Source organism: Camelus bactrianus, chromosome 4 (assembly GCF_048773025.1).
Source record: "Camelus bactrianus isolate YW-2024 breed Bactrian camel chromosome 4, ASM4877302v1, whole genome shotgun sequence".
Classification (NCBI taxonomy): Eukaryota; Metazoa; Chordata; class Mammalia; order Artiodactyla; family Camelidae; genus Camelus; species Camelus bactrianus.
Window position 1 is genome coordinate 13,812,601 of NC_133542.1, and position 27,190 is coordinate 13,839,790.

General features: G+C 30.7%; 2 protein-coding genes across 9 annotated transcripts in view; one reads left to right on the forward strand and one right to left on the reverse strand.

Moving 5' to 3' along the window:
- IFT74 (intraflagellar transport 74) overlaps window positions 1-27,190 on the reverse strand; it is a 65,988-nt gene that overhangs the window by 33,136 nt on the left and 5,662 nt on the right. For all 7 annotated transcript variants that reach the window (XM_045518757.2, XM_045518756.2, XM_045518759.2 and 4 more), the window contains 8 exons: window positions 24,313-24,445; window positions 22,611-22,659; window positions 21,049-21,147; window positions 20,827-20,887; window positions 18,859-18,918; window positions 17,611-17,672; window positions 2,171-2,309; window positions 716-778 (listed from right to left, as the gene is read on the reverse strand). In XM_045518757.2, the coding sequence (XP_045374713.1) occupies window positions 716-778; window positions 2,171-2,309; window positions 17,611-17,672; window positions 18,859-18,918; window positions 20,827-20,887; window positions 21,049-21,147; window positions 22,611-22,659; window positions 24,313-24,445 (666 nt within the window). The remainder of the gene's footprint in view (window positions 1-715; window positions 779-2,170; window positions 2,310-17,610; window positions 17,673-18,858; window positions 18,919-20,826; window positions 20,888-21,048; window positions 21,148-22,610; window positions 22,660-24,312; window positions 24,446-27,190) is intronic.
- LRRC19 (leucine rich repeat containing 19) lies at window positions 4,222-27,034 on the forward strand. Of its 2 annotated transcripts, none has more exons than XM_074361485.1 (5): window positions 4,222-4,346; window positions 9,375-9,464; window positions 10,652-11,165; window positions 12,129-12,317; window positions 24,358-27,034. In XM_074361485.1, the coding sequence occupies exons 1-5, from the start codon at window positions 4,263-4,265 to the stop codon at window positions 24,378-24,380; spliced, it is 900 nt and encodes a 299-aa protein (XP_074217586.1). In that variant the 5' UTR covers window positions 4,222-4,262; the 3' UTR covers window positions 24,381-27,034. The 2 variants fall into 2 exon arrangements, with proteins under 2 accessions (XP_074217586.1, XP_010956201.3); XM_010957899.3 differs by lacking the exon at window positions 24,358-27,034 and adding an exon at window positions 13,012-15,166 and having other exon boundaries at window positions 4,225-4,346.

Below are 27,190 nucleotides of genomic sequence, written 5' to 3' on the forward strand. Positions count from 1 at the left end.
CAATGCAGTAATTTCAAATAATGAGGGAGATATTTTAAGAGGTGATGTGAAATAGACATTCAAGAGAGAATGTTAGGTTAAAACAAAACAAAACAAAAAAAGCTGCAGACAGTATATCAAGTGTAAATCCCATTTTAGGTTTACCACAACAAGTAGAACCAAGAAAGTATTACAAGATTGTTGTGAAGACAAAATGACAACGCTAGTGACATATGTAAAGAGCTCAAAAAAGCACACACAGTAAGCATTCAATAAATGTAAGAGTAGTTCGGTCTGGAAAGACAGAAAAGAGACATTCTTACTTTCATCTTACTCAATTTTTTTTATAACAAACATGTTTTATTTTGTGAATTAAAAACCCTTTAAGTAAATAAATATTAAAACAAATACAAGCTTTTACAGCTTTAAAGTAATGAACTGACTTCCCCCTCTTCATTTGTTTTTAGTCTCTTGTTCATATGCCTTTTAATTACCACTAGATTTTGTAAGCCTCTGTAGGGCAGATGATTCCTTTTGTACGGGGTTGGAAGTCAATAATTAAATCTACTTTCTTTCTAAACTAGGATATTTGTGGCCCTGAATGGGAAAAAAAATTATTACACTCTTGTTAGTAAATTGCTAAATACACATGTTACCTGAATGAGTTCTATTAATAAATTTAGCTGAATTATCTTTTGTAGCTGACTAATATGAGAACTTTTGATTTTATACTTACAGATTCCAAACTCTCTTTTTTCATATTCAATGAATCTAGTTGTTGTTGAAGTGTATCTAATTCCTAAGAAGGAAAAAAAGCAAATACATACGCAATTTACTTTAAGAATAATTTGTTTGTTTAACATTTCAAACATGGGTGTGACAAAATAAATTCTGTAGACATTTTCAACCCATACCTTATGATTTAACTAGAATTTATTAATTCATTATTTCTATTTTTGCCAATTTATTTAATTATTCCTAAAAACTCTGGCATGATCTACCATGAAAAATACTTTGAGCTTGTCAAAGGGAGCCACACCTTTCCACAATAAAACATCACTGTGTTCTGAGAATACAAACTATCAAAAGACTTCAAATTAATGATGTCACTGTTTAGTTACAATTTTTATTTTTGATTTTTTAACCATTTTTTCATAACTTTTGCCTAATTTCTTTTAAGGCCAAGACCTATAGCAGTTTACATGCTTCACTCTTAGGGATAAGACCCTTGAACTGTTTACAGTTGAGTTTGAACTGCCTGGGTCCACTGACATGAGGATTTTCTTCATGAAATACGTACTATATACTACTAGATCTGTAGTTGGTTGAATCCGCGAATGTGGAACCACCGATACTGTGGGCCAACTATAAACCATACAAAGACTATACAAGGGTAGGTATGCCTAACACATGAGGTGTTCAAGGGCCAACTGTACCCATTCAAAAACCCCGGTGCAATATTAGCTATATTTTGATAGTATTTTGGCCTTTCTATAATACTCTTTCTTCAATGTTTTATTATATCTTATAAATCCTGCTTAAAATAAAAAAGTTATATTAAATTGTCAATGAAGGATTATCTGAGAAGCTAGAACTACATTCATTATTGGCATTTATGGGGACTAATTCTCTGTTAACTGGTTAAGAGACATCTCAGCATGAAAGGGTACCACCTTGCAAAACTGAGTCACCACCATGACTGAATGTTGGGAGGATTCTCAGTAACCCCTCAGTGGGCACCCAAATTGCTAATTTAAACGCCATAATTAGGGAACAATGGGTGTTCAAACTAAGGACATAGCAAGTAAAAGACTTGCTGTTTATTAGGCAGGAAGAAAAGGAAAAAGTAAATATCAATATGGCTCTAATGTATAGGCCTTTTAATGTTTTCATTAAAAGTTCATTAAAAAAAAAGTTTCATGTATCTTTATCACCTGCAAAAATGAACGATGCATAGAAATGAATAGTATAGTAAAAGCTAGGTCATCACACAGCATAAGAAAATGAAGTTTTCTAGATCAGTGCTTCCCAAATTTAAATGTCCATATGAATCATCTGGGGACCTTGTTAAAATGAAGACTCTGATCAGTAGGTCTAGCCAAGTTCTCCCGAGATGCCAATGCTGCCTTCAGACCATATTTGTAGTAGTAAGACTGGTATATGTCTGGCCCAGAGTAGTAATGAGTGTTACCTGCAACAATTTCTCATTTGTGGTTTTCATTTCTATGTACTTGACTTGTCTTTCAGGAGACATATTTTTTATAATGCCCTCTGCTGCTTGTTTTTCCTGTTCAATTTCTTCTTCTACACTTCTAATTTGTTTTTCCTTCCTGAAATCAAAAGTATGCAAAATTCCTCTTACTATATTGAGGGGAAAAATCAATTAACTTTACTCAGTCTCAATTAAATGGGATAGTTAAAAGTTATTCAACCATAGTTCATGATCTGAAAGTCCTTATAGACGTACACAAAAATTCTACTTGCCCTGAACAAAATGTGGTCCCATCAACACAGACTTATTTTATATCTTTCTCTCCTCAATCCCCAAATCCTTCTATTTCCTTATTCTCTACTTTACTTTTTCATAAGAAAACACAAAGATTATCATGGAAAATCTTTAAAGCCTTATATATATGATATATTCACACTATGTTATTAATACCCTCAAGACAAATAAGACAGTTAAATTTTGAAAGAGTGGTTTTCAAGCATCTTTTAGCTATAGAATTCTTTGACTAAATGAAATCTTGTACAGAAATTTACCACATAAATCATCTAGAGTAAGACAGCTCTGATTGAATTGGGGAATAGAGATCTATTCCTATGAATAAAAAAATTCATAGCTTTAGATTAATAATATGTTTTGCTTAAATTCCCTTTTATCTACTGCTTTAATTAAAACTGGTATTTCACAAATTATCAACAATACTTTAGCACTGCAAAATAGTAAGTTCATTTCATTAAAAATATAACAAACACTACAAGTACAATCACATAGGTAGTACTAGTAAAATTAGTGACAAACAATAACCATCTTCATCATATAATCACAAGAAATACCAGTGATGTGCCACTTATTACCTATGCAAGATCAATTATCAATAGGGTAAAAAAAAATTCTGAAAAAATTAGAGGTAAGATGGTAATTATCATGTAAATACTTCAAGACACATATAAAAAGCTTGCTTGAAGATAAATTTTCAGTCTCAATATCCTAAGTTTCTACTTAGAGTTTCAAAATGATTATTTTATTCAATCTCTTTCAAATATAGATATCAACTTTTACAGTTTTCACAACCACTAGTTAAGCCTCATAGATCTACATATCCCCCACACTCTTTACACACTTGTACCCTACTACCAGAATAAAATCATCTAAACTCAGAAATTTTCCTACAGACATCTCATTATAACCAAATAAAAGATGAACATAATGAAATAGACAACCTGGAATTTCCATTTATTTTATTTTTGAACAGGAAGTGATGTCTTCACGTTGAACTTCAATTACTTATAGCATAAAAAATGTTTGCTGCTGTTACAATGTACATGGGTATATGGGCTCATAGAAATTTCAAGCAGAAAAAATGATCTATTTCCATCTCTTTGTTTCACAGATTAAGGATACTCAAACCCAGAGGAGTTAATCTTTTAGAACTAACTCATTCTGAACTCCATGATTATTTACCAACAATGAATCTTAAATCATGTTAGCCTGATATATCTACTATAGGTAGATGGGAACTAATGTTGTTAAGTATTCCATTTTACAGAGGGGAAGTTACAGTACAAGGAAAGTCACTGATTTTTTGAACGCTATATAATGGCTAAGGGTCGGGTCTTTTGATGCTTTAAACAGTCTGCTTCTGTTATAACTTGGCAATAAAACACCAATGGTGGTGTCATAAAAATGAGTAAACAAAAAGTTGAAACTCAGTGGGATACAAAACTTGGTGGTTATCTTTTCAACTTGGATGTTTCTAAATATACCTTTAGGACAAACATTTAAATCAGGTTAGCAATATATCTTTCAAAGTATGCACTCTCAATATTATATACTTTAACTCACAAAGTAAATTTGTTAATATTTAAATTTTTCAAGAGTAATTAAGAAACACAAAGGTTAAGCAAACCACTTTACTTGTTACACTAAAAAAAAGTCAAAGATAACTTTAAGAAATTATTCTTCTAGTCAATCTTTTGCTAAGGAAGTCTAGTTTGTTTTTTTTTTTTATCACCTGTTCATTGGGTACAAAGGTTAAAACAGAGTGAAATGCAGTCATATGACATACTTTTTTTTTTTTAATGGTGTAGAAGAAAGAGCAGATTCCTCACACACCAGTCTCAGAGAAAAGAAAAAAGTAAAGGTAAGATCTTATAAATGTATAGGCTTGGTGGTGGTTGTTGAACTTTTTAAAATCATATTTAAGCTTGTTAGGTCTATACAAAAATCTTTGTCTTTAATAAGTGATGAAAGAGCAGAAAATATGATTGTATTTTCATGAGATCTACCTTAGAAATAAAAACTCAGGACATAGTCAAAAAATCTTTCTCACATAAAGTGACAATGTGATAGAAAGTAATTATTTTTCTTTTGGAAAAAAAAAAAGGTTTCATCAAGCCAATTAAATTTATCAGATCTTTTTATTTTGAAGTACATTAATTACAGAGCATTTTAAAGTGACACTAACTTAAAAACAGATTTGTAAGATGAAAAAAGACTGGCCATCAGTGAGAACTGTTGAAATTGGGAGACGACCATTCTCCACTTAGAGGTTTTTTTCTTGAAACTTTCCACTATAAAAGTTTTTAAATTTGTAAAAAAAAAAAAATTCTATAAAATTATAAGAGAGACGTTAATTGTGAATTATTAATACCTAACTCCAAATACACCGAATTCTGGCATAAATATCTAAAATATTTAATGGCAAAACTATATTATATATATATTTTATTTAACAAAACCAAAATAATTGCTACATCATTTTATTTCATGGTATGTAATAGTCATATAAAATAAATGATTAAAAACTCCTCAGAAACTTGTACTTGAAACTATATTGAAAAGAACACTATTTCTTTTTCAATATCTACCATTTCCTTTTGTGTAAATTTTTTGTAATGTACATTAGAGGCTATGTAAAAGGGCACTTAACTTTGTAAAATAGTTTTTTAAAAAAACCGATATTCCATTTGTCCTCTACTTTTTAATACTTAAGTCAAACCCAAATACTTTCTCAAAATAAATTTCAAATTTAGACAAAAATTCCAAAGGGAGAAACAGGCAATAATAACTTTCCTTTTAAATCTGCTTTTTAAATATGGTAAATTGACTCAAGGACAATTTCTATATAATCTACCAGCTAGTTATTCTGCCAAACTGATGCCTTCAAGATTGCCAATAATGATAGCAAATGTTTCTGCTTAAGAATTTGTCTTTAGTGTTTTGAAGGTTAACATCCATCCTGTCTTTCAATCTTTCCCCTCCCAAAAGACATACAAATATGGACCGTGCAGCTTAGTCAACACCTTTCACAGCTTTAGACCTAATAATGCTTTAGATTTGTTGACTGCTTCCTTGTAGAGAATCTACCTTAAACTCTGAGTACATACATTTTCTAACTCTAAAATTTATCAAATAGAAAAAAAAAGATTCCTTTTCTAACTTTTATGATTTTATTCACTTTAGCATATTGTAGAAAACAATTATTAGTATTAAGTGGATGATAAAGATAATACAAGACAATTCTGTCTCCATTTCCACAAAGTCAGAGTCCTATCTGACCTCTATTACCTTCTCCATCTGCTTCTATTCCACATCAATTCTTCAGTTCACTTGATTTTCTTTGTAGCCTATTTGCTTTCTTTAATCATCCCTGAACTATTTATTTCCGAAAAAAATGGCACTTATCTTTTATCATTACCTTACCTACATGAGCATCCTACCAGAGACATTAGTACACCATTGAGAAATACTGAAACAAACCAGTGAGGAGGCTGTACACTTATTCCCAGAGATCTGTCAACACAGGTAAACCACCTTTTATATATGCTATGGTGATCCCCCTTTTGTGGGCAATGGTCTAGAATAAGTTATAGCTTGAATTCATTTCTGACTCTAAAAAGGAATCTACTATGATTTATATCCAAATTGTAAAATCTAGGAGAATAGTGGCTTTTTCTTAAAATTTTGCTTTAGCCATGGAAAGGGAATAAACATAAACAGATCATTAAGATCAAGTTGAAGGCAATGAGGAAGTTAACTAGAATAGAACAGTATTGACATAACAATAAATTCTTTATTGCTAATGCAGCAACAGACTTCAGTAACTTGAAATGAATCTTGCTCACTGAGTAGTTTTCTACTTCTTGCTCTGATGGAATAAATTTTCCTTAAAAATCATAAGCAACCAATTGCAACAAATGCTGTAAAAAGGCTCAAAAAGGCTAAATTTTAGGAAATTACTAAGGATGTTAACAGGATATATCTATATCCTTTCAAGTAGATGATTTGTTTGCAGCAGTTTCTAAAGCTGACTTAAAGAAAAGAGATAAAAACAAGAAACATCAAGGTCATGAATAAAATGACTAAATAAGGATTTAGCAAGAAGAATTTACTCAAATGGTAGTTTCAGTTAAACATGGCACACTGAATGGACCCACTAACTTTGACTCCTGCCCAAAAACCTACTAAAATGAAAATAAAAGGTAATATGAAGTATATAAACTGATAAAAGACTAAGAGAATGGAAGAGGGGGCAATAGCAATAAAATCTAGAAACTAGAAAGCTAATAGTTAAGTGGAAACTGAGAAAGCACAATTTTGCCAAGCTAGCAGTGGGAAAAGCTGAGAAGCCACCTGATATACACTGCAGAATCCCTTAAATGGCTCAGAAATTGGCAGCACCACATATTCTGGATGTAGAGAAGGAAGGGCTAAAATAAAGTTGAAAGTCTTTCTTGCTGCCTCTGCTCAGTCAGGTAAAATTCCTCTTCTGCATAAGCAGAAGAATGAGGCTCTCCCCAACCCTACCCCAGCCTGGGAAGAATTAAACAGATGAAATCTGGGCACTAGACACAAATGACTGCAGGGATGTTATGCCAAAAGCAGAGAGAGTTAAGTTAAAGCTTATATACTAATTATTGTGATAAACTCACTTTTTTCACAACTTAGCTCTCAGAATGCTGGCCACCTGGCCTCATCTTTTCAGGCAGTAGATTAGAAGTCACTTTGGGGAATCCAACCAGCCCGAGAAACAAACTAAAGATAACACTTAGGGATTCCCCAAGAAAACAGTCCATGAAGTTCACTCTATAGTAAGATCTAAAGTTAATAAGACCCACACCAATGCAGAGTTTCCAATCAGCATTTTTGTCTCACACTCTTATATTTAAGTCCTAAACCAAATATTAAGATATATAAAGTTCAAAAGAAAATCTCCAATATAAAAGACACTGATCAAAATAAATTGGAAACGTACAACCTAAGGACACAAAAGCTATTCAAGGAAAAAGAAAACAACAAAAGATACAGCAAGAAAAAACAAGAAAAGAGAATACATTCATACCACAGTACATTAAAAAGAAATTTTCAGAGAACGAAGAGCTCTTAGAATTAAAAAGATTACAGGAAAAAAAAAGCTTTTAATTGATGAGATTGAAGATAAAGTTGAGGATACCTCCCAGAAAGCAGAGCAAAAATACACAGAGATGAAATGTAAAAGAGTAAAAATAAAAACTAGATAATCATTCCAGGAGATGCAACACCTAATTAAAGGGTTCTAGAGAGAGAAGTGAGATTTTTTTTTAATGAGGAAGAAAATTATCAATACCATCAATAAAATAATTCAAAAAAAATTCTCATTGTTTTCAGATTTTAAGTGCCCACCAAGTACCCAGTTTCAAGCATGAAAACAGACTCACAAAGGATCCTAAAATTTCAGAATATCGATTTAAAGCCTATATTGTACAACATAGGGAGTACAGCCAATATTTTATAACAACTATAAATGGGTTATAACCTTTAAAAACTGTGAATCACTGTAACACCTGTAACTTAGATAATATTGTACAGCAACTATATTTAAAAAAAAAAGCTTTGGGGATTAAGAAGGGGCAAGTTACATAAAACGATAAAGAATAAGAATGGCATAGCATCACAGTTCTTAACAGTAATACAATCATGGTTGGTTGAGTCCACAAATGTGAAACCTATGGATATGAAGGGCCCACTGTATTCATTATATTACATCATTTTATATAAGGGACTTGAGCAATCCACAGATTTGGTATCTGTGGGAGCTCCTGGAACCGATACTCTGTAGATCCCAGGGACAACTATACTAGGTGTCCAAAGATAATGGGACAATGTTATCAACATTTTGAGGAAAAATTATTTTCTACTTAGGAATTCTATTTCTAGCCAAAATCTCTTTCAAGGTGTAAAAAAATTCCCTCCTATGACCCTTCTCAGGAAGTTACTGCAGAAAGCTCTGCAGAAAAAGGCAGTAATCCAAGGCAAGGCATTCTAGAAAATAGGAATCCAGTAACAAGAGCAAATGAGGATCTCTATGATGAGGGGGAAGGAGAGTGGAAGTCAACAGCTAGGTAAAGGGTTACGGATCAGCTCATCTAGATCAGAGCACGGCAGCAGGCTCTGAGAGAGACTTCTTCAAGCAAATGAAACATTAAAATATCTAATATGTATAAACTATTGAGAGATTTGCTAGGGAGAGTTATAAATTCATAAAAAAAAAACCTGAAGCACGTAAAAAATTACAATTAATTAGAGAAAAAAAGTGTGCATCAACATTGTAATAATCCTGCTACATGGCTCAGTCATTGATAGCTTTATATATTCCCAATAGTATAAACACTGAATATTCATCTAAAATTACAAGTGACTATGTTTGGAGAGTGAAAAGACAGTAAGTATATATTTCATATGTTGGTGATGAAGGTAGGGAGTGTCTGAAAGAAAGATGAGGACTCTCAACACCCAAAGTATTAAGTCAAAGGATAATATCAATAGATGATGCCTAAAATTGAAAAATGAAGAAGTAGCAAGATAAATATAAATAAGTATACATACATAAATATACAGTCTTCTGGATTTTCTTTTGTGCACATATTTAAATATTTTAAAACTTCAACTGTTTTAAAGTTCCTTTCAATAGATCTAGGAACTAATGAGACACCCTGAAAAATACTGTTTTTCATTGTCTACAGGAGCTTTCCAGTTTTTTTAGAGTGCAGGAAGGGTGAAGGGATATTTACTTCTTTCACATTTTGTATATTTTAAGAAATAGATTTAATGGGAAAAGGAAATCAAAATGTCCTCAAAAATCTCTGAAGTTCTAGTCTCCTAATGAGATATAAATACTCTTTTCTATCAGGTTTGTGATATGAAAACCACAAGCATCACGATCTTGTTTTGGCCGCTCTTCATCCTATTATTATCAGACAAAAGCCAGACTTCTAAAACAGTAAGTTTTTACAAACAAGCTAGTGAAAATATTTTCAAAGGTACACTTTTTGTAAATTTAGTACAATATTCCAAGGCAATAAAAAAGGAAAAAAAATTCAAACTATCAAAATGAACTCTTTGGTTAGCTGTGTATATTCAAAACATGTGATCTCTGAACCAGACTCTAATTTGACAAAAGCAGTTTTCTTTTTTTCTTTTAAACTGAGTTCTTTAAATGTTGATAAAAGGAAAAATCTGTAAAATTTCACTATAAAATCAGAGATTAGTTACAAGACACAAAAACTACACTTTAAAATGCAGGAAACTTTTTAAAAAAACATAAATTTATGAGGGAAATTATTATTGTTACATTATTATTACTATTGGGGGATATTTCAAATGCAAAAACAGTCAAAACAAGAATTTTTTTTTTGGATCTATAGCCATATAATGAAAGTACTTCTTCCTGTTACCTGGCTCTTCAAATTCAATACATGGCTCAATTTCTGTTACAAGATTAATATTTTCTTTTAAAACATCAAGTTTTGAGCTGTTAACGCTATAGAATTGTATATTGAATATTATTTCTTAATTATTTAATAGTCCTAGGTGTAGTAATGCTAGCTCTACCGATTTTTAAAAATTACATATTTTTACATAAAATCCTCATTATAAATGTCAATCTTGCAAACTGAAATACTAAATAAGTTAACAGTATTATTTACCACTTATTTCCACATATATAAATGGAAATATACCAATATTCTTTCTTTCTATAATGATCATGCAATAACAGTTGGAAGATACTTGTATGGCAAACTGGTATCTCCTTGCTTAATTATATATATCAAAATTCCCTTATATATCAGCATTGAATCCCAGTAAAAAAAGTATTTGCTTTACCTTTTCCATATACTATCACCACAAGATTAAATAGTAGATTTTTTTTCTAAAAGTATTTCCTTCCAATGTCTAATTGCCTGGATATAAAAATTTGAGGGGGGAGGGTATAGCTAAAGCAGTAGAGTGCATGCTTAGCATCAAAGAGGTCCTGGGTTCAATCTCCAGTACCTCCTCTAAAAATAAATAAATAAACTTAATTACCACCCCCTTTACCCCCCAAAAAAAGAAAAAGAAAAAAAAAATTTTGGGAAATTCTGTTAATATATTTCCTTATTAATGCATTTCTAATTTTCTTTTTTTTAGGAAGTCAAATGTAATTTCACTGCAAAGAATTATGCTTTGATTCCAGCAAATATCAATAAAGATGTTACTATACTTGATCTCAGTTATAACAAAATTACTCTGAATGTTACAGACACAACAGTTCTACAGACTTATTTTTTACTCACTGAGCTCTATTTGATTGAGAACAATGTCATCATCTTACATAATAATAGTTTTGGGAAACTCTCCAATCTAGAAATTTTAAATATTTGTAGAAACTCCATCCACATAATTCAACAGGGTGCTTTTATGGGCTTAAATAAGCTAAAACAGCTATATCTCTGCCAAAACAAAATATTACAACTGAATCCTGATATATTTGTGCCTCTAAAAAACCTGATACTACTTAGTCTGCAAGGCAATTTGATAAGCTATTTTGATGTACCACTACTGTCTCATCTGGAATTCATAACTTTATATGAAAACCCATGGAACTGCTCTTGTAGTCTACTGAGTTTGCAAAACTGGTTGAACACATCGAATGTGACACTAGGTAAGCAATCATTAATTTAAATTAGTCAAAACCAAAATGTGACTGATTTTTGGTTGTTCTATCCCAGAAAAGTCTCTCATTTCGTGTCTTAAGGAAACTACTGATGCTTAAGGGAAACAGGAAAAAAACACTGGAAAGCAATTATTGAATAGATGTTGTACCTTGGCCTCTCCAGGAAAAAAAAGGAAAAAAAATTTAAATGTTTTATATATGTGAGATTATACTGTTACTTTATATACTAAGTTTGCAGTTTCAGTACATAAGACTAATTTTTAAAAGTACTTCCTTTTCAAACAAAACATAAATACAAAACGGAAACAGACTCATAGACATAGAATACAAACTTGTGGTTGCCAAGGGGGAGGGAGGGTGGGAAGGGACAGACTGGGATTTAAAAATGTAGAATAGATAAACAAGATTATACTGTATAGCACAGGGAAATATATGCAAGATCTTATGGTAGCTCACAGCAAAAAAAAAATGTGACAATGAATATATATACGTTCATGTATAACTGAAAAATTGTGCTCTACACTGGAATTTGAAACATTGTAAAATGACTATACTCAATAAAAAAAATGTTATTTAAAAAAAAAAGTACTTCCTTTTCTCAGCATATCCTGTCAGAGTAGGTGAAAACAGGTACCCTACTTTCTAAACTGCACACCACATTCCAGATGTTCACCACAATCTTACTCATAACATCTTTACTAGCACAGACAAACTAAACAATAAGCACAGACTGAACTTAAACTATATTTATAAAATAACTTAATAAACAAAAATGGGCATCTTTCCCTTGTCATGTTGCTAGGCAAATATAACAGTTTCATCTTCAATGATGACAGGTAGATATGTCAAGAAATTTTAGGTGAAAAATTATAAAATGCTGTTAACCATAATATTTATTAACTTTAATAATCTTATTTTCCATAATAAATCTTATTCTTTCTATTTTACCAGAAAATGAAAACATCACCATGTGTAACTATCCAGATATCCTGAAGCACTACAATATCAAAACAGTACCTTACAAGGCTGAATGCTACTCAAAATTTCCTTCGCTTATAACTATAGATCTTTATAATCATTTTCAGTCCATTAGCAATTCAACACTTCATAGCTCTTTCAACAACATCACAAGAAATTCAGGTAATGTACTGGTTTTCAATATAAATATTGCTGAGGATAGTATACTAAATAAATTAAGATAGTTCTCATTTTTTTGCATTTTAAATTTCTAGAAACAATGTAAAAGATCAATTCCTCTGCTCAACAAAAGATTTACAAAATATTGGATTTCTAAACGAGGCTCTGCTAGATATCAGTCAAATGCCATTATGCAAATTAGTTAACTTCTCTGAGCTTTGATATTAACTCATCAAGTCACAATTCTTTTCATTTATTTATTTTTATTTTATTCTTTTTTTTTTTTTTTGGTAGGGGAAGGAAGGTAATTAGGTCTCCTTAATTTATTTATTTTTAGAGGAGGTACTGGGGATTGAATCCAGGATCTCCTGCTTGCTAAGCATGCACTCTACCACTTGAGCTGTACCCTCTCCCAAGTTACAATTCTTAACAGGTATAAATCAGTAGTTCCTAGGTGAATGCATAAACAATACCTGCTAAGACAGGTAGTTATTTTGAAAAAGGGTATTCTTTCACTACACTATGAAATATCTTTATTTATTGCAGTTTTAGTAACTTTTGCTTAAAGAAAATTATTAAGTACATTTATTTCTAATACCAGTATCGGGGAGTTATTAGGACATGCAATGATGATTTTTTTTTCTTTTGTCAATTTAACAAAATTCTCCCCCCTCTCTTTCCCGGTATTCCATTTAAGAACATGAATCTCTTGGAAAAAGCTGGGCTTTGCTTGTTGGTGTTGTAGTTACCGTACTGATGACTTCACTCCTCATTTTTATTGCTATCAAATGTCCAGTATGGTATAACATTCTGCTAAGTTACAATCATCATCGCCTGGAAGAGCATGAAGCAGAAACCTATGAAAATGGTTTTACCGGAAATCCAAGTTCTCCTTCACAGATACCAGATACAAATCCTGAAGAAACTACAGTAATATTTGAACAACCACATTCATTTGTGATAGATGATGATGGGTTTATTGAAGACAAATATATAGATACTCAAGAATTACATGAAGAAAATTAATTTTCAAAGTTTGATTCTTTAAAAATTGTTACCAGCTCACTCACAGTTTAGGCAAGGAGATTTTGATATGTGACATACTGAGAACTATAGCTAGAAGACTTTCATATTAATTGCAACACATATAAATATTATAAAATTATGCTCTTCTCACTGGCATTGTACAAGTAGGCCCAAATATAGCAACTGCCACTCCTTAGTAGCTAGCAGTTAAAAATACTAGCATTACTGTTCTCAGTAGTACTCAGGACACCATACATAATAGTAGGAAAGGCCTAAAGTAAATTGTTCATTAATTAAAATGAACTGATTCTCATATTAGCCAGATATTTGATGTAATACATATTAAATTATATTAAAATTTTACTGCTTGGTATCAATAAAGAAAAAAGATTTTGGATTTCTATCATGAGTCAAAGGGAAGAACAGAGGTAGTATAAACTGACAATACACTAAGATTGATTTTATGCTCATAGAATGAATACATGGAATTGGAAAATGCTTTTTAAATTTTTTTAAATGCTTCTTGAATTGGCACAACAAATTTCTGAAAAGTTAGTAGCAAGTTAAAACACAGGCACAATGTCCAGGCACAATCTCTAATAAGTTACCATTGATTCTGGATACAAAGAAAGACTGTCATCATAATGCATGGTCAACACAATTGAATAATATGGTGGCTTCCAAAGTGGGAATTATCTATGAATCTTGTTTTAAAAAAACACTTATTTCTGCCTCTCTTTGGGAGATTTTTATTCAAATGAGTTTGTGTTAGGGCTGAGGAATCCTCAGTTGGTCCATGGTCAGTTCTTTGGGATGCTGTAGATAAAGCAATGTTTCCCAAACTTTCTAGAACATTAATTTCCAGAGAGACATTTAGAAGTATTTACAGGATGGGGGAAAAAGGAACATGGTCAAACTAATACAGAATCACTGTAGGAAATACTGGATTTAAACAAAGTGAAACAAGCTTCTTTACTATAGGACTTAACCAAGACTTTATTAAGTTAAACCACTCTCTGATCTTCAAGAACAAAGTTTTAAGAATTTTCCAAACTTTCTTAAAAACAAAACCTTTTCTTTGACATATGCCTACAAGTAGCTCATAGCACAATAATGGTCCAAAGAACACTGGCCTTGAGCCTATTATAGAAGAATCTAAAATGAATTATTTGCCAATTCCTTATAATCATTGGCTACAATCATAATTTTAACAACTTAATGCAAACAGTGGCATTAAGAACTGTAACAAAATCTATTATTTTTACCTCCCATATGTGGGGAAATTAAGTGTATTTATCTATACCTTTTAGAGAAAAGAATATTTCTAAAATACTGAAATATATTTATGGAATGAATAATATAATATTTTGTATTTTCTTCATTGTAATACAGGGAAGGGAACAGTGGCTAGCAGTGTGGATAGAACAGGGTTGCATATAAGCTGATGAAGCTGGGAGATGGGTACACAGGAGTATAATACACTAGTTTATTTTTGTGTATGTTCAAGTTCCTCTATAACATAAAGTTTTTAAAACGTGTATGTACCTAGTAGTTTCTTAGAAAAGAGAGACTAAAAATAATGTAGATGTATGTTATATTCTAACAATAGTCATTTTTAAGGTTATATCAATAGTAAATTCAGTTCAAATGTTTACTGAGGAAAATAAAAACTGTTTAGGACAATATACTCTGTGAAATAGAATTGACTCATTTAAGATGTATATTTGCTCGTATGTATAGGAACATATGTTTTCAATAAAGGATATAAATGTTTTATGTGTAATATTTCTGATAAATAAATTATACTTTACAGTTTTAAATCTCAATTATGAGTGAGATAATTATAAAAACACAAAGCATCTTTTTCTAAATAACCTATCATTTTACCAAAATATCATTTCCTACTTTAAGAGGCAAATATTAATATTTGAGATATTTGGTAAGATAAAATATAATTATGAATGGGTAAAGACTACATCTAATCTCTTATATTCAAAAGCCTCTTATATTTAAATATTGGGTATTCAATAAATATCTGACTACACAAAAATAAATGGGTTTTAAAATTATAATTACATTTTTTTTTAAAGGATAACTGATTTTGGCTAAAACCAAACTAGTGTAGACATTCAAGTTAGAAGAGACTCATTAGTTCAAGCTGGCACGTGAAACTGAATTAAAGCCTGGTGTCTAAGTATTGTCACAGTAACATATTGAGGCTATATACTATAATCGATTTACTTAAAATAGGTGTTTCATAATAAACCAGATGGTCATACCACAGCAAATGGTGGTACTGAAAGAGAAGAGAAGGAAAACAGAAGTTTTTTACCCCCGCTTTTTCAAGGTATGGCATTTCCTGCTTCTTCTGAACATATAGAGTCAAGATAGATCCTTGTGTTTTTGAGATGTTGGCCATCTGATTAACACACAAAATAAATCTATCCTCCTACTGTATATACAAGTAAAGTTCATAAAAATAACTTAGTTTTAATTTAAATTTCCTCTTAAGAGAGTCAGGAGAAACTATTTCACTCAGCCTTAGTTACAAACTACAGATATTAAGTTTCAAGACTCCTGATATTTCAGGACAAAGTACCGTATTTTAAGAACTTTCTTCCTTAACCAAATGAACGAAATAGACAGAAAAACCTATGACATACTTAAACTTATAATCTGGGAGTTATCTTTTGGGATAAAATATCTAGAAAACATATACATGTAATACTTATAAACCTAATCTGGGTATTATATAACTTTGTAGATAAATTATGAAATAAATGAGGACCTAAATGTTCTAAACTATATAATGTCCTCAATGGGTTATAGCTTATTATTTCTTATTGTTTAGGTACCTAGGAGAGTATTTTATATGTAGCAAATGATAAATATTTGCTAAATGGTTTAAAACCAGAGCAACAACAACAACAAAGAGGAAGTTTTCAAGTGAGTGTCTAAAATTGGAATATGGAATTTTCTTTGTAAAAGGGAAGAGACTTCCAGTATATTCGTAATTTTTAAGATAGCACTTTATAGCAGCATCAAATGACAGATGGGGGAAAAGAGATTCCTTTGTTTTTTAAACAACAGAAAATTACATTTATCTTTCAAATACTTTGTCCTTATATATTAACAACCTATTCTTCATCAAATATTTACTGTACATGCAGAGGTAACATGACAGTATATCTGGTGTTACAGAATTTTCATAATTTTGGTTATTACCCTTGCTGTCAAGGATACTAATATTGATAAGTTTATGGGACAAAATGTGTGTGGTATGTGCATGTACAAAATAGCTCATCTTCTATGTTTGCACTACCTTAGACAATAACTAAGGTCAAAAAGTCAATTAAGAATAAGTATGTTAACTACTGCTTTTGTCTCAATATTTGGGTCCCTTCAAAATTCATATGTTGAAATCCTAACTGCCAAAGGTAATGGTATTAGCAGGTTGGGAAGTGATTTAGGTCATGAGGGTAAAGTCCTCATGAATGGGATTAGTGCCCTTATAAAAGAGATCCCACAGAGTTCTCTAGCGCCTTCCACCATGTGATGATATAGCAAGAATTTGCTGGGTACGAACCAGTAAGAGGGCCTTCACCATAACAAGACTATACTGGTGCCTTGATCTTGGACTTCCCAGACTCCAGGATTGTGAGCAATAAATTCCTGTTGTATAAGTTACTCAGTCTATGATATTTTGTTTATAGCAGCCCAAATGGACTAATAACTACATTACATCCACTTATTATCTTTGTAGACATTACTGTCACTGCCACATTTACCTTATTACCAAAGTCAAAGTTACTTGGTATTTGGTCTCTAACCAGGTTATATATAAAGATGCACATATAATCTACATCTACAATAAGGATTACTAATGTATCAATTATTTATTAATTAATAATCAAGTAATGAAGTAATGTAAATACCCCACTAATAAGGTATCTTTCATTAGACTGGGGCTTAAATCTTATAATCTGAATTAGTTAAAAAGCTCAGGTTAAAATTACAAATGGTAGAGATGAAGATGTTCTTATCTATTTTAGATTTTAAACTCCTACACACAGAAATTTTATTTATCGGAATGAAGATAATAGATTCATAAATAATAAAATCTATATTGCAAATATTCAACTTTTTTAAGTAAAAAAAATGCAACAGGGAAAAACAACAAAATTTGTAAAGAAATAAATGACTCAGAAGTTAAACTACCTTATACAGGTCACATATAAATCTGTTTGATTTCTAAATGGATTGTACTCACGCTTGTCTTTCAGTAAATATAACATCCATACTTTGTGTTTCTCGATCATTTTGAGCTTTAAGCTGAATAAAAAGTTAACAGAAAAGTTATTGATAAAAAATTACCATTGAGGGAAGAGGGGATAAAATTTTTTTTTAATTACCATTAAGCTATTTCTCTAAAGGTTATTCTGGTTATTCTGGTTATGAACTGATTAGAGATTATTATAATAATCCTAACGTCACATGCAAAGTTTTAAAAAAATACAGTATTGTTTCATTTAACAAGCCACAAATTTAAAAAAAGTCTTTTTCAAAGGCATTGTAACAATTTCACACCAAAAATATTCATTGTATGGTGATCTGTCAAGTAATCTAATATAAACTTAATTTATGTAAACAGAATTTCAAGAATTTATTGGGTATTCAATAGCTGATTAGTAATACGTTAAACTTAGACCCAACACAAGTTTTATTCTTAAATCATTCAGGATTTTACCTGAGTACTCCTAGGTGACTTTACCTGTACATATTCAGCCTAGAATTTGGACCTATCTCAAATAACTGAAAAAACACAGTTTTTACTCTTTACATTTGGCATTAAAAATATAGTTTGTAAAGTGGGAATTCTCCTGTGTTCTAAAGCTAAGAATAATATCACTAAATGATCATGCTCTTAGAACCCCAATTTAGAAAAAGAGTCATTTTATAAATCCTATACTTTCACAGAATAGTCTTTGATTGTATAAATTAGAAGGTGTATAAGTTATGTTATTTTCTTTCCAATATTTATAATAAATAATAAACTAGCTACTATCATTTTATTGTTTTCTACCAAATAATTGAAGAACACTGAATGTCAATTCTCATTTACCAGTTATGTCTGGCATCATAACTATTCATTTTCGCCCTTTCTAATAAAACTCTCCATTAAGTACTTAGTTCCATTTGCACAAATATTTGACTAGAAGTACTGCAAACTAATTTATATATAAGGATATGTAGAAGGGACTCCCTAATTAATGCTTTATGAGAGACCAGTTCAAACACAGCCTTCTAGAAAGACAATAAAGCATGCGCTTGGAAGGGCCAACCAACAGAAAAGAATTTTAGAAGAGTAACTAAGGGAACTCAATTATATCAGTAGTATTTAGGATCAGAGTAATACCTATCTCTAAGGTCCATAAGGTTTTATCAAATTATTTCTAGATGTAAGTGCTTTGTTTTGGAGGCTATGTAGATCTATTGCTTATACTTATAAGTTTCTTACCATGTTGTAATCATTCACTACTTCTTCCATTTCAGTATTAGTATTAAGTTTATCCACCAACTAAAAACAAAAGTAAAAAAAATTCTATTAGTCTTCATAAATTTACTCTATAATCAATAGCATAGGTGTTCAACCTTACAAATAATGAGTAGTCATTTAAGTATTAATACTTTCAAGTATCTTATCTTCTAAGACAAAAACAAATACTGAGTTACCTAAGTAAGCATATACTATGCATTAGGGCAATCAGTAAACTACATTTTCAGCGTTGAAAAGTAAGCAGTAATGAACTATTCTTCCTGCAGATCATATCTCAAAGAGCTTTGCCTGCTCTGAAAAGATGTCTGAGCTTAAAGAAGAAAGACCCAAAGGAGACAAAATTTGGGAGAAGATCTCTCACTCTATTTTTTGTTCAGAGGGGAGGAGCGTTAACACATTTACAAATTTACATGAATGAAAATGTAAAATGATTTTTTTGGTCTTCTACAAATTAAAAAAATTTTTTAAATTTTAAAAACATCAACAGGGTAAGGCACAAACAGAACACTAGTAAGCCTACTTCAAAAAGTTAAGCAATGACAGTTAACATATTTACCTATTTACCTTGTGCCAAACACTATTCTGAGCCTGTTATATGTATTATTTCACTTAATTTTCACAATTACTCTATGAAGTAGACATTATTGTCCACATTTTGTAGATACAGAAATTTAGCAAGTTGTGGACACAGAAGTTGAATAGGGAGGCTACCAAAAGAAAACTATTTGAATATAGCTGATTCTAAAAGACTAAGCTTTATTAATGTAATATATATTAGTACACATCACATTTTCACTTGTGTTATAAATAATAAGTGCTACTAAGATCTATATTTATTGAGGTCTTACTATATGTTAAATACCTGGCTAACTAAGTGCTTTCTCTGTATCAGATGTTAGCTTTTTAAACCTACAAATAGCATATTTTACACTTACTAATATTTTTATATTAAGTAACTTACCTAATGCATTGTAGTACAACTAGAAATCCCTTTTATATACTTTTATCTAGTGTTTAATATTTTATAAAAAACTAGTTTCCCCATATTTAGAACAGATATTATTTACTAAAAAAACTGCACAGAATATTACGGATTACATAGTCCAACAAATATTGAGAGAATTATACTATAATCAGAAAAATATTGTTTATGAGTACAATATAACAATATCAAGTAGGTATATCATAATTTACCTAACCATTATGGTAGCATGTTTCTTATTTTGTGCAACACTACTTTTTAATAGGAGAAGTGAGATAACAGTTTTCAGTAAGTCCAAAGTTTTCAGCAAGTAAAGCACCTACAGAGTTGGAAGGAAGAAAATTCTGACAATAGACATTTTCATGGGGTCAAGATCCCACCAAAGATTGAGGCAGTAATCAACACTGTCAAGGGGATTATTTCTTCTGGAAGTTCACATTAGGAAGCATCCTTGGTGGAACTATTTTTATGTTAGATACTTACTTCATTTTGACAAAAGGCAAAAACAGTATTTTGAATGAAACATCAGATGAAGGTATTCTACATATTAAGTAATTCAATATTTAAAATTTTATGATAAGACTCCATAGAAAAATAAAATTTTTAAACCAGTGACATTGCTAGTTCCCAACAAATTTTATCTATTTTAAAAATTACTGTTTTAATATTGTTAGGGAAAAAAGGGTGTGTGTTTCTGTAGTTTTAAGTAAATTTTTTTTTTAAAAAGACTGGAAGAATGCATGTCAGTCTGTTAAGACAAATTATTCCTGGGAAGGGAAATGAGGGAGAATGCAAAAGGATATTTTAATCTCTACACTTTCCATGGTTTAAATCTTTCTCAATAAGCATGTATGCATGTATTATTTGGTATTTAAAATAACTTTTTTTAAAGTGGCAAAAAGCAATGAAAATATTCAAAGGAAATTCTCTCAGAAAAGACCAAATACCATGTTGTAGTCTGCTAGTTGTCCTTGAAACTCTTTGATTTCAACAGCTAAAGTTTCAGCTCTGTAAACATAAAATAAATACATTCACAAATACATAAATAGGCAGGTGAATGTTATGAATATTATGTATAACTATAAATTTAGTATTAAACTCCTGAAACATATTACATTAAATGTTACTAATAAAAAAATCTTGCATGTTGTAACTGCAAAATTACTCACCTCTTTTCATATGACAAATATACTGAATTCTCTTGATTGTACATTTCTATTTCTTTCTGAAGTTTATTAATTTCTGTTGTAAGCTCACTTATTTTACTTCTAAGTGAAAAGAAATTAAAAAGTCAGCAATACTTCCACTCTGGAAGAGTCTTTCTAGTCAAACAAAATAAACTTTTCATAAATGTGCAACAATGATATAAATGATTTTGTGAAATTTCACCAAAAAAAGAAAAACAATTTAAGTGACTCATTTGATTAAGAAGGAGTTATATCCCAGTGATAAACTGATACAGGTTTTCAAACCATTAAAAAAGATGGAACAGTATCAGAATGAAAATCTGGTCAAATTGGTACAATCCTCAGACAGAAGTAGACGCCTAATTGTCACACTAACAGCTCTTGCTATCCTCTAGGACAGGGTTTCTCAAAAGCAGCACTATTGACATTTTAGGTCTTTGAATAAATAATCCTTTGGAGGGGGGTGGGGGAGTATCCTGTGCACTGCAGGATATTTAACAGCATCCCTGGTCTGGATGCCAGCAGCACATCCTCCCAATCCCAGTTATGACAACCAAAAATTTGTCTAAAAGTTGCTAAATGTTCCTTGGGTGGCAAAAATCACTGTCAGTTGAGAACTACTACTCTAGAGTCAATTACACAAATAGGTAAAACTTTTTAATACAGAAGGACAAATCCTAGAGAAGAGAGGTAATTCAGTAATGAGAAATAGCTTATTTCCTTTCCTTTTTTTGATTAAAAAGTGGCTGGATAGCAAAAGATGCTATCCAACTGATGGCCTCCCTATCTTTCCTATTGATGTTAGTTTTGAGGAAAGATGGGGAAAACCTATCCTCCTATTGCCTTCTAGGAGTCTAAGAATCAAAATGTTTCAGGTAGTTGAGCAACAAAAGTTAAGAAGGACCAATAAAGAAAACAGAGCCTTCAGGACATGACAGAAGAATGCATTAAATAGAATGCAAGTAAGAGAGAAAGAAGATATAGATGACGAGCCAACAAAAAATGAAGTAAAATGGAAAATGGAGATAGGATAGTAGGACATCTGAGCAGAGAAAAAGTTAAGTAGAGAAAGAGAAAAAAGTTCTTAATTTAGACGTGCATACTTAGAGATAAATGACAAAGCTTATGAATTACTTAAAATTAGGCCATACTTACAGCAACTGACCAAATATACATTATGTGAAACTCTGTACTAATTAATATATTATAAATAAGTATATATATTTTTCCCTTTCTTAATAGATATATGAATAATATATTTTGGAATAATTAGTGAAAGAAGTATAAAAGATTATTCTTATCTTTAGATGAAAAATAGTGAACTTGAAATATATAGCTCATATACATTCAAATACATAAGATTTAAAATGTCAGCCTAACTGTATTATCTCATCTATTTGGTGATGACATCTATTTATAGCCAAATTAACCAAGAACTATGTTAGAATACAAAATAATTCTTAAAAATAAATAGATACCTAATTATCTTAAAAAGTACCATAGTTAAAACTTCATGATCATGCATAGGAAAAAAAGTAACATACCGAAGAAGCCCAAGATAATAAGATTTGTCTAAAATTTGCCTCTGGGGACCTAAAAAAATTTTTTTAAGCATTAGTGTTCATTTTGAAAATGGTATCAAAATAGCAAATCCAAAAGACAACCAAAATTACACTATACAATTCTCTCATAGTCCTCAAAAATGCCTCAGTAAATCTGAAAATCAAGAAGCTTAAATGGAAAAGAGAACTAGTATCTTAGTATCATGACACAATGGAAGCTTGATTTAAGACCACAAAGACGGGACTAGGGGTGGGGCTGTTAAGACAGTGGACTCCGCGGATCAGGTCGAATGAATAGAAACTGGGCCTAAGGGAGTCTAGAACAGGGCAGGCCAAGAGAATTTCCTTCAACAATGGAAATAACCTATATCAGCACTGTCCAGTAAAGTAGCCACAGAATACTGAACACTTGAAAAGTGGCTGGTGCTACTGGGAAGTGAATTTTTATTTTACCCAACTTTAATTAATTTAAATTTACATAGCTACATGTAGCTGTTGGCTGTCATAATGGACAGTGCAGATTTAGACTATGAATTTCTCAATGTATGCAGGAGATTTTGATTTTTCATAATTTTTTTCAGAAACTTTTTTAGAAACATGATCTTACATTTCAGTAGAACCAAAAAAATATTTCTAGGTTGTGTACCAAACTTTGAAGAGGTGCAATGCCCTGCAAGGCATGAGAGAAAACGCTAGAGAGGACTGACTGAGGTCTATGCTGAGAAGAGGGAGAGAATGTCTTACTAGGATGGGAAATGCACTGGACCAGGCAAGAACAAAAGTCACAGCAGTGGTGCGTGGTGGTAACAATCAGAACTCTCTCACATAAGGCCTTGAAATATATTGCTAGACAATGTCTATCTTAAATAATACTGGTTTTATTTTGAAGGAGAAATTAACACAGTAATACAGTAATAAAATTTGGTGAATTCTCTATAGAATTACAGTATGTTTCTATACTTAATGTTTTTAAATAAGTAATATTAAACATATAAACTTTATAAACATCTTCTAATTAATTTTGTACCCTTAGAGTATCTTTATCCCTGATAAGTCATTTGCACAAATACAGAAAACTACAAATTCATTATAAAATAGTTCATTCATCATGCGTTGATTTATTTGTATGTTATAGGCCAACTTCTTGAATCATAACATACAGAGTTATTATTATCCCTTTCTAAACACATACAGAGAGGCATAATGAGAGATGCAGTATAATCTACGTGTCAGGCTCACTTCCTTACTTAAAGCATTAAAATGGAGTATTAATTATTACCAAAAGTAACACCTCTTGACTCGCTTCTCATAAATATAAAAATACCTTACTAGTGTCATTTTGACATGGAAACAAACAAAAAAAAATTCAGAATATTTCTAGGAAGTAATAGAAACCTAATTTTCATTCCTGAGCTTTTCTTCAAATTATTTCACACTTCTTCAAGTTATAGCAAAGTTTCATGTTCAGGAAAATGAAGATTAAAATAGCTCACATATGTATATAACTCCCTAGTTCACAATGAACTTTCACATTCATTCTCTTATTTTAACCCTTACAACAATTTTGTGAATCAAGGAATAAGAATTGAGTAAAACAGCCTCTTTCACTCTAAAATTCTGACTTAATAATATGGTACTGTAATAATTCTTATACAAAATATATTCATCTTCTTAAAATAGGTACCTTTCATCCCAGTTTTCATTCCACTCAAACCTTGCTGTGTTACAGGACGATCGGCAACTTTGATTTGAGAAGACAGAACTCCTGTTCCTATGGGACCACCACGAGAACCTGGTCTTGCTGTTCCAGGTGGCATCTAAATGACAAACAAAATTACAGTTTTATTAAACTAGAAAAACAGTGCCTCTAAAATTGTCAAAACTGCAAAGAGGATATTTTTAAAGATAAAGATTCTATATAATTTGTAAAATTTTCCTTACACTTTTGAATGTCTGAAATTTTATTTAACAAAATTAACATTTAAAATTATGTGAATATTGGGTAATACACTTCTTTAAAATTTTAAATTCTATGTGTAGACATTATTTATAATATCCCCAAACTGGAAAGGAGTCAAATGTCCACAAATTTGTCCTTATTTAACCATAGAAAATGGTTATAATTCTGTTTTTGTAAAGTAAAGTCTAGAGGATCACATAAAAAAATAGTAACAATGTTTACCCCTATATATTATAGTTCACTTTTATTTTGTACTTTATATAATTTCATATTTTCAACATTATTATATTAAGTATATATTACCATTAAAATAAAAAAAAAAGAAATTTTCATTTTGAAAAAAAAAAGATATAATTACATCACAAGATAGCCATATAACTACTAAAGAGTTTACACCATTCAGCAAGCATTCATATTATCACTCTACATGATTCTCTACTTTAGGTCTGCAAAATCCAATATAATATTATATACCCTGAGGAAAGGTCAAAAAACTCCCTTCTTGTCTGTTCATATAGTATGTACAGGCATGGGAAGGTATAAAAGATAACCTAAAACTGTTCCAAGATATCTTTCTTTTGTTCATCTTCCTTTCCCCACTGTCAACCAAACAGTAAAGAAGTAGATTTAAATATGTAGCAGAAATTTTAGATAGGGGTTAGATACACAACCATTCTCATTGATTTTGATTGTTTTTAATTCTGTTAGCTGGTAGTCTCTAATCCTATCAGCTAACATAGTTCTTAAATGACTCTGAGAAGAACTTGGTAATTAATTTAAGTATGGGGGCCAGCAACACTAACACATTCCAGAGAATACCTTGTATACAGGAATACTGTCAACTATAAATGTAAGTGAAATGATCAGGGTTACCCTGAATCTCTCCTTGGGTAAACCTTCTGAATAATTTCCTCTTTGGCTCCATGCAAGCATTATGCTTATGACTACTTAAATAACTATGCTACTTTTTAAAAAACATTTATCAAATCAAAGTATAGAGAGGTACAAATTAAAACTGCACAAATTAAAAAGAATGAAGTATAAGTTTATGTATTCACACAGAAATATTTTTACATTATTGAAAAAAAAGGATAAGATAGGTAAGAATCTATATGAATAGCATTATCTTCAATTTGAAAAATACTAAAACTATACCATTACATATGTATGTGTTAGTGTTTATAAATGGACAGAAAAAAGTCTAGAAGGATACATGTCACATCTTAGACAATGGTTATACCTGGGGTAGAAGGAGGGAACTCTGACATTTTTTTCTTTGTATGTTTTCAAACAAGTATTATTATTTTAAAAACTGCAAACATTAAATAGTTAAAGCACCCAGCAGAGTAGGTGGCCAATAAATTTCAGATTCCTTTTATAAATATTTAATTAAGTATAAATTCTTACTAGAATAACAATAAGATACCCTAGCTCAGTAACATACATATATAAAAACTTTAGAAAAATCAACTTCAGTATAAGTTGATGATGATGTTGATAATACTACCTAAAACTCTAGAAAAATCTGAGAACTTTAAGAAAACTTAACTTAAAACTATTCCCTCCAAAAATTGCTGTCCTTATGAATTAAACACAGGACCCAGTACTATCTCTAGTCTGTAATTAGTCTACTGTTTGAGCTTGAGTACCTCATCTGTACCTTACGAGGTAGGCAAATCCATCTGTTCTGATCATCAGAGAAAATATTATGAGGATTTTGGTGTATTCATTTCTATGTACATATAAATGTACATCTTTATGTTAAATTGATACCATACTGCTTTTCACATTTAACATTGTACTATAAAGATAAATTATTTACTCAAATATTTTTTGAAAATAATTTTTAATGACTATCTATCAAGGATAGACATAACATAATTTATTTAAGATTTACCGGGTTGTAAGGTCATTTAGGCTATTTTCAAATTTTCACTTCTATAATTACAATAAGAATGAAATAAATATCCTTACAGGATATTTTTCTGCTTAGCACTATCAATTTATAAAATCTACCAATTTTTTCTAATGTGGTATATTCCTCTTACTGATTCACTGATTTATCTTGCATTAAGCTCTTAACATTTACTAGTTTGTTTCTAGGCTGCTGAGGCAACCAGAACATTGTTTTACTTATTATTTATAGTATATTTTTACATTAGAATATTGTACTTTTCTTATTTATGCTTTTGTATTGTTCTAGGTGAATTTTTGAATAGTTTTGTAATGATATTCCTTTCCATACCCCAAAAGAAATCTCAAGGAATTCTGATTGGACATAGGGTTTATAGTCTTAATAAAGAAAGAACCCTCACATATGAGTAAACTATCCTTTCTCATTTTAATTAAGATTATGAACTCTTTGTATGATATGCATGCTATAAATATTTTTTACCAGGGTGTCATTTTTCTTTGAACTTTTTAAATGTGTATGCAATTTTTATAAACTCAAATATATAAATATAAAAATACTTTCCTTTTCAGTACTTGATGTTTCCTGTCATGTTTACAAAGGCCTAGACCACACCAAGTTTATACAAAATACTTGCTTATATTTTTCTCTAATACATTTATAGTTTCATTCTTTAAATTTAAAATTTCT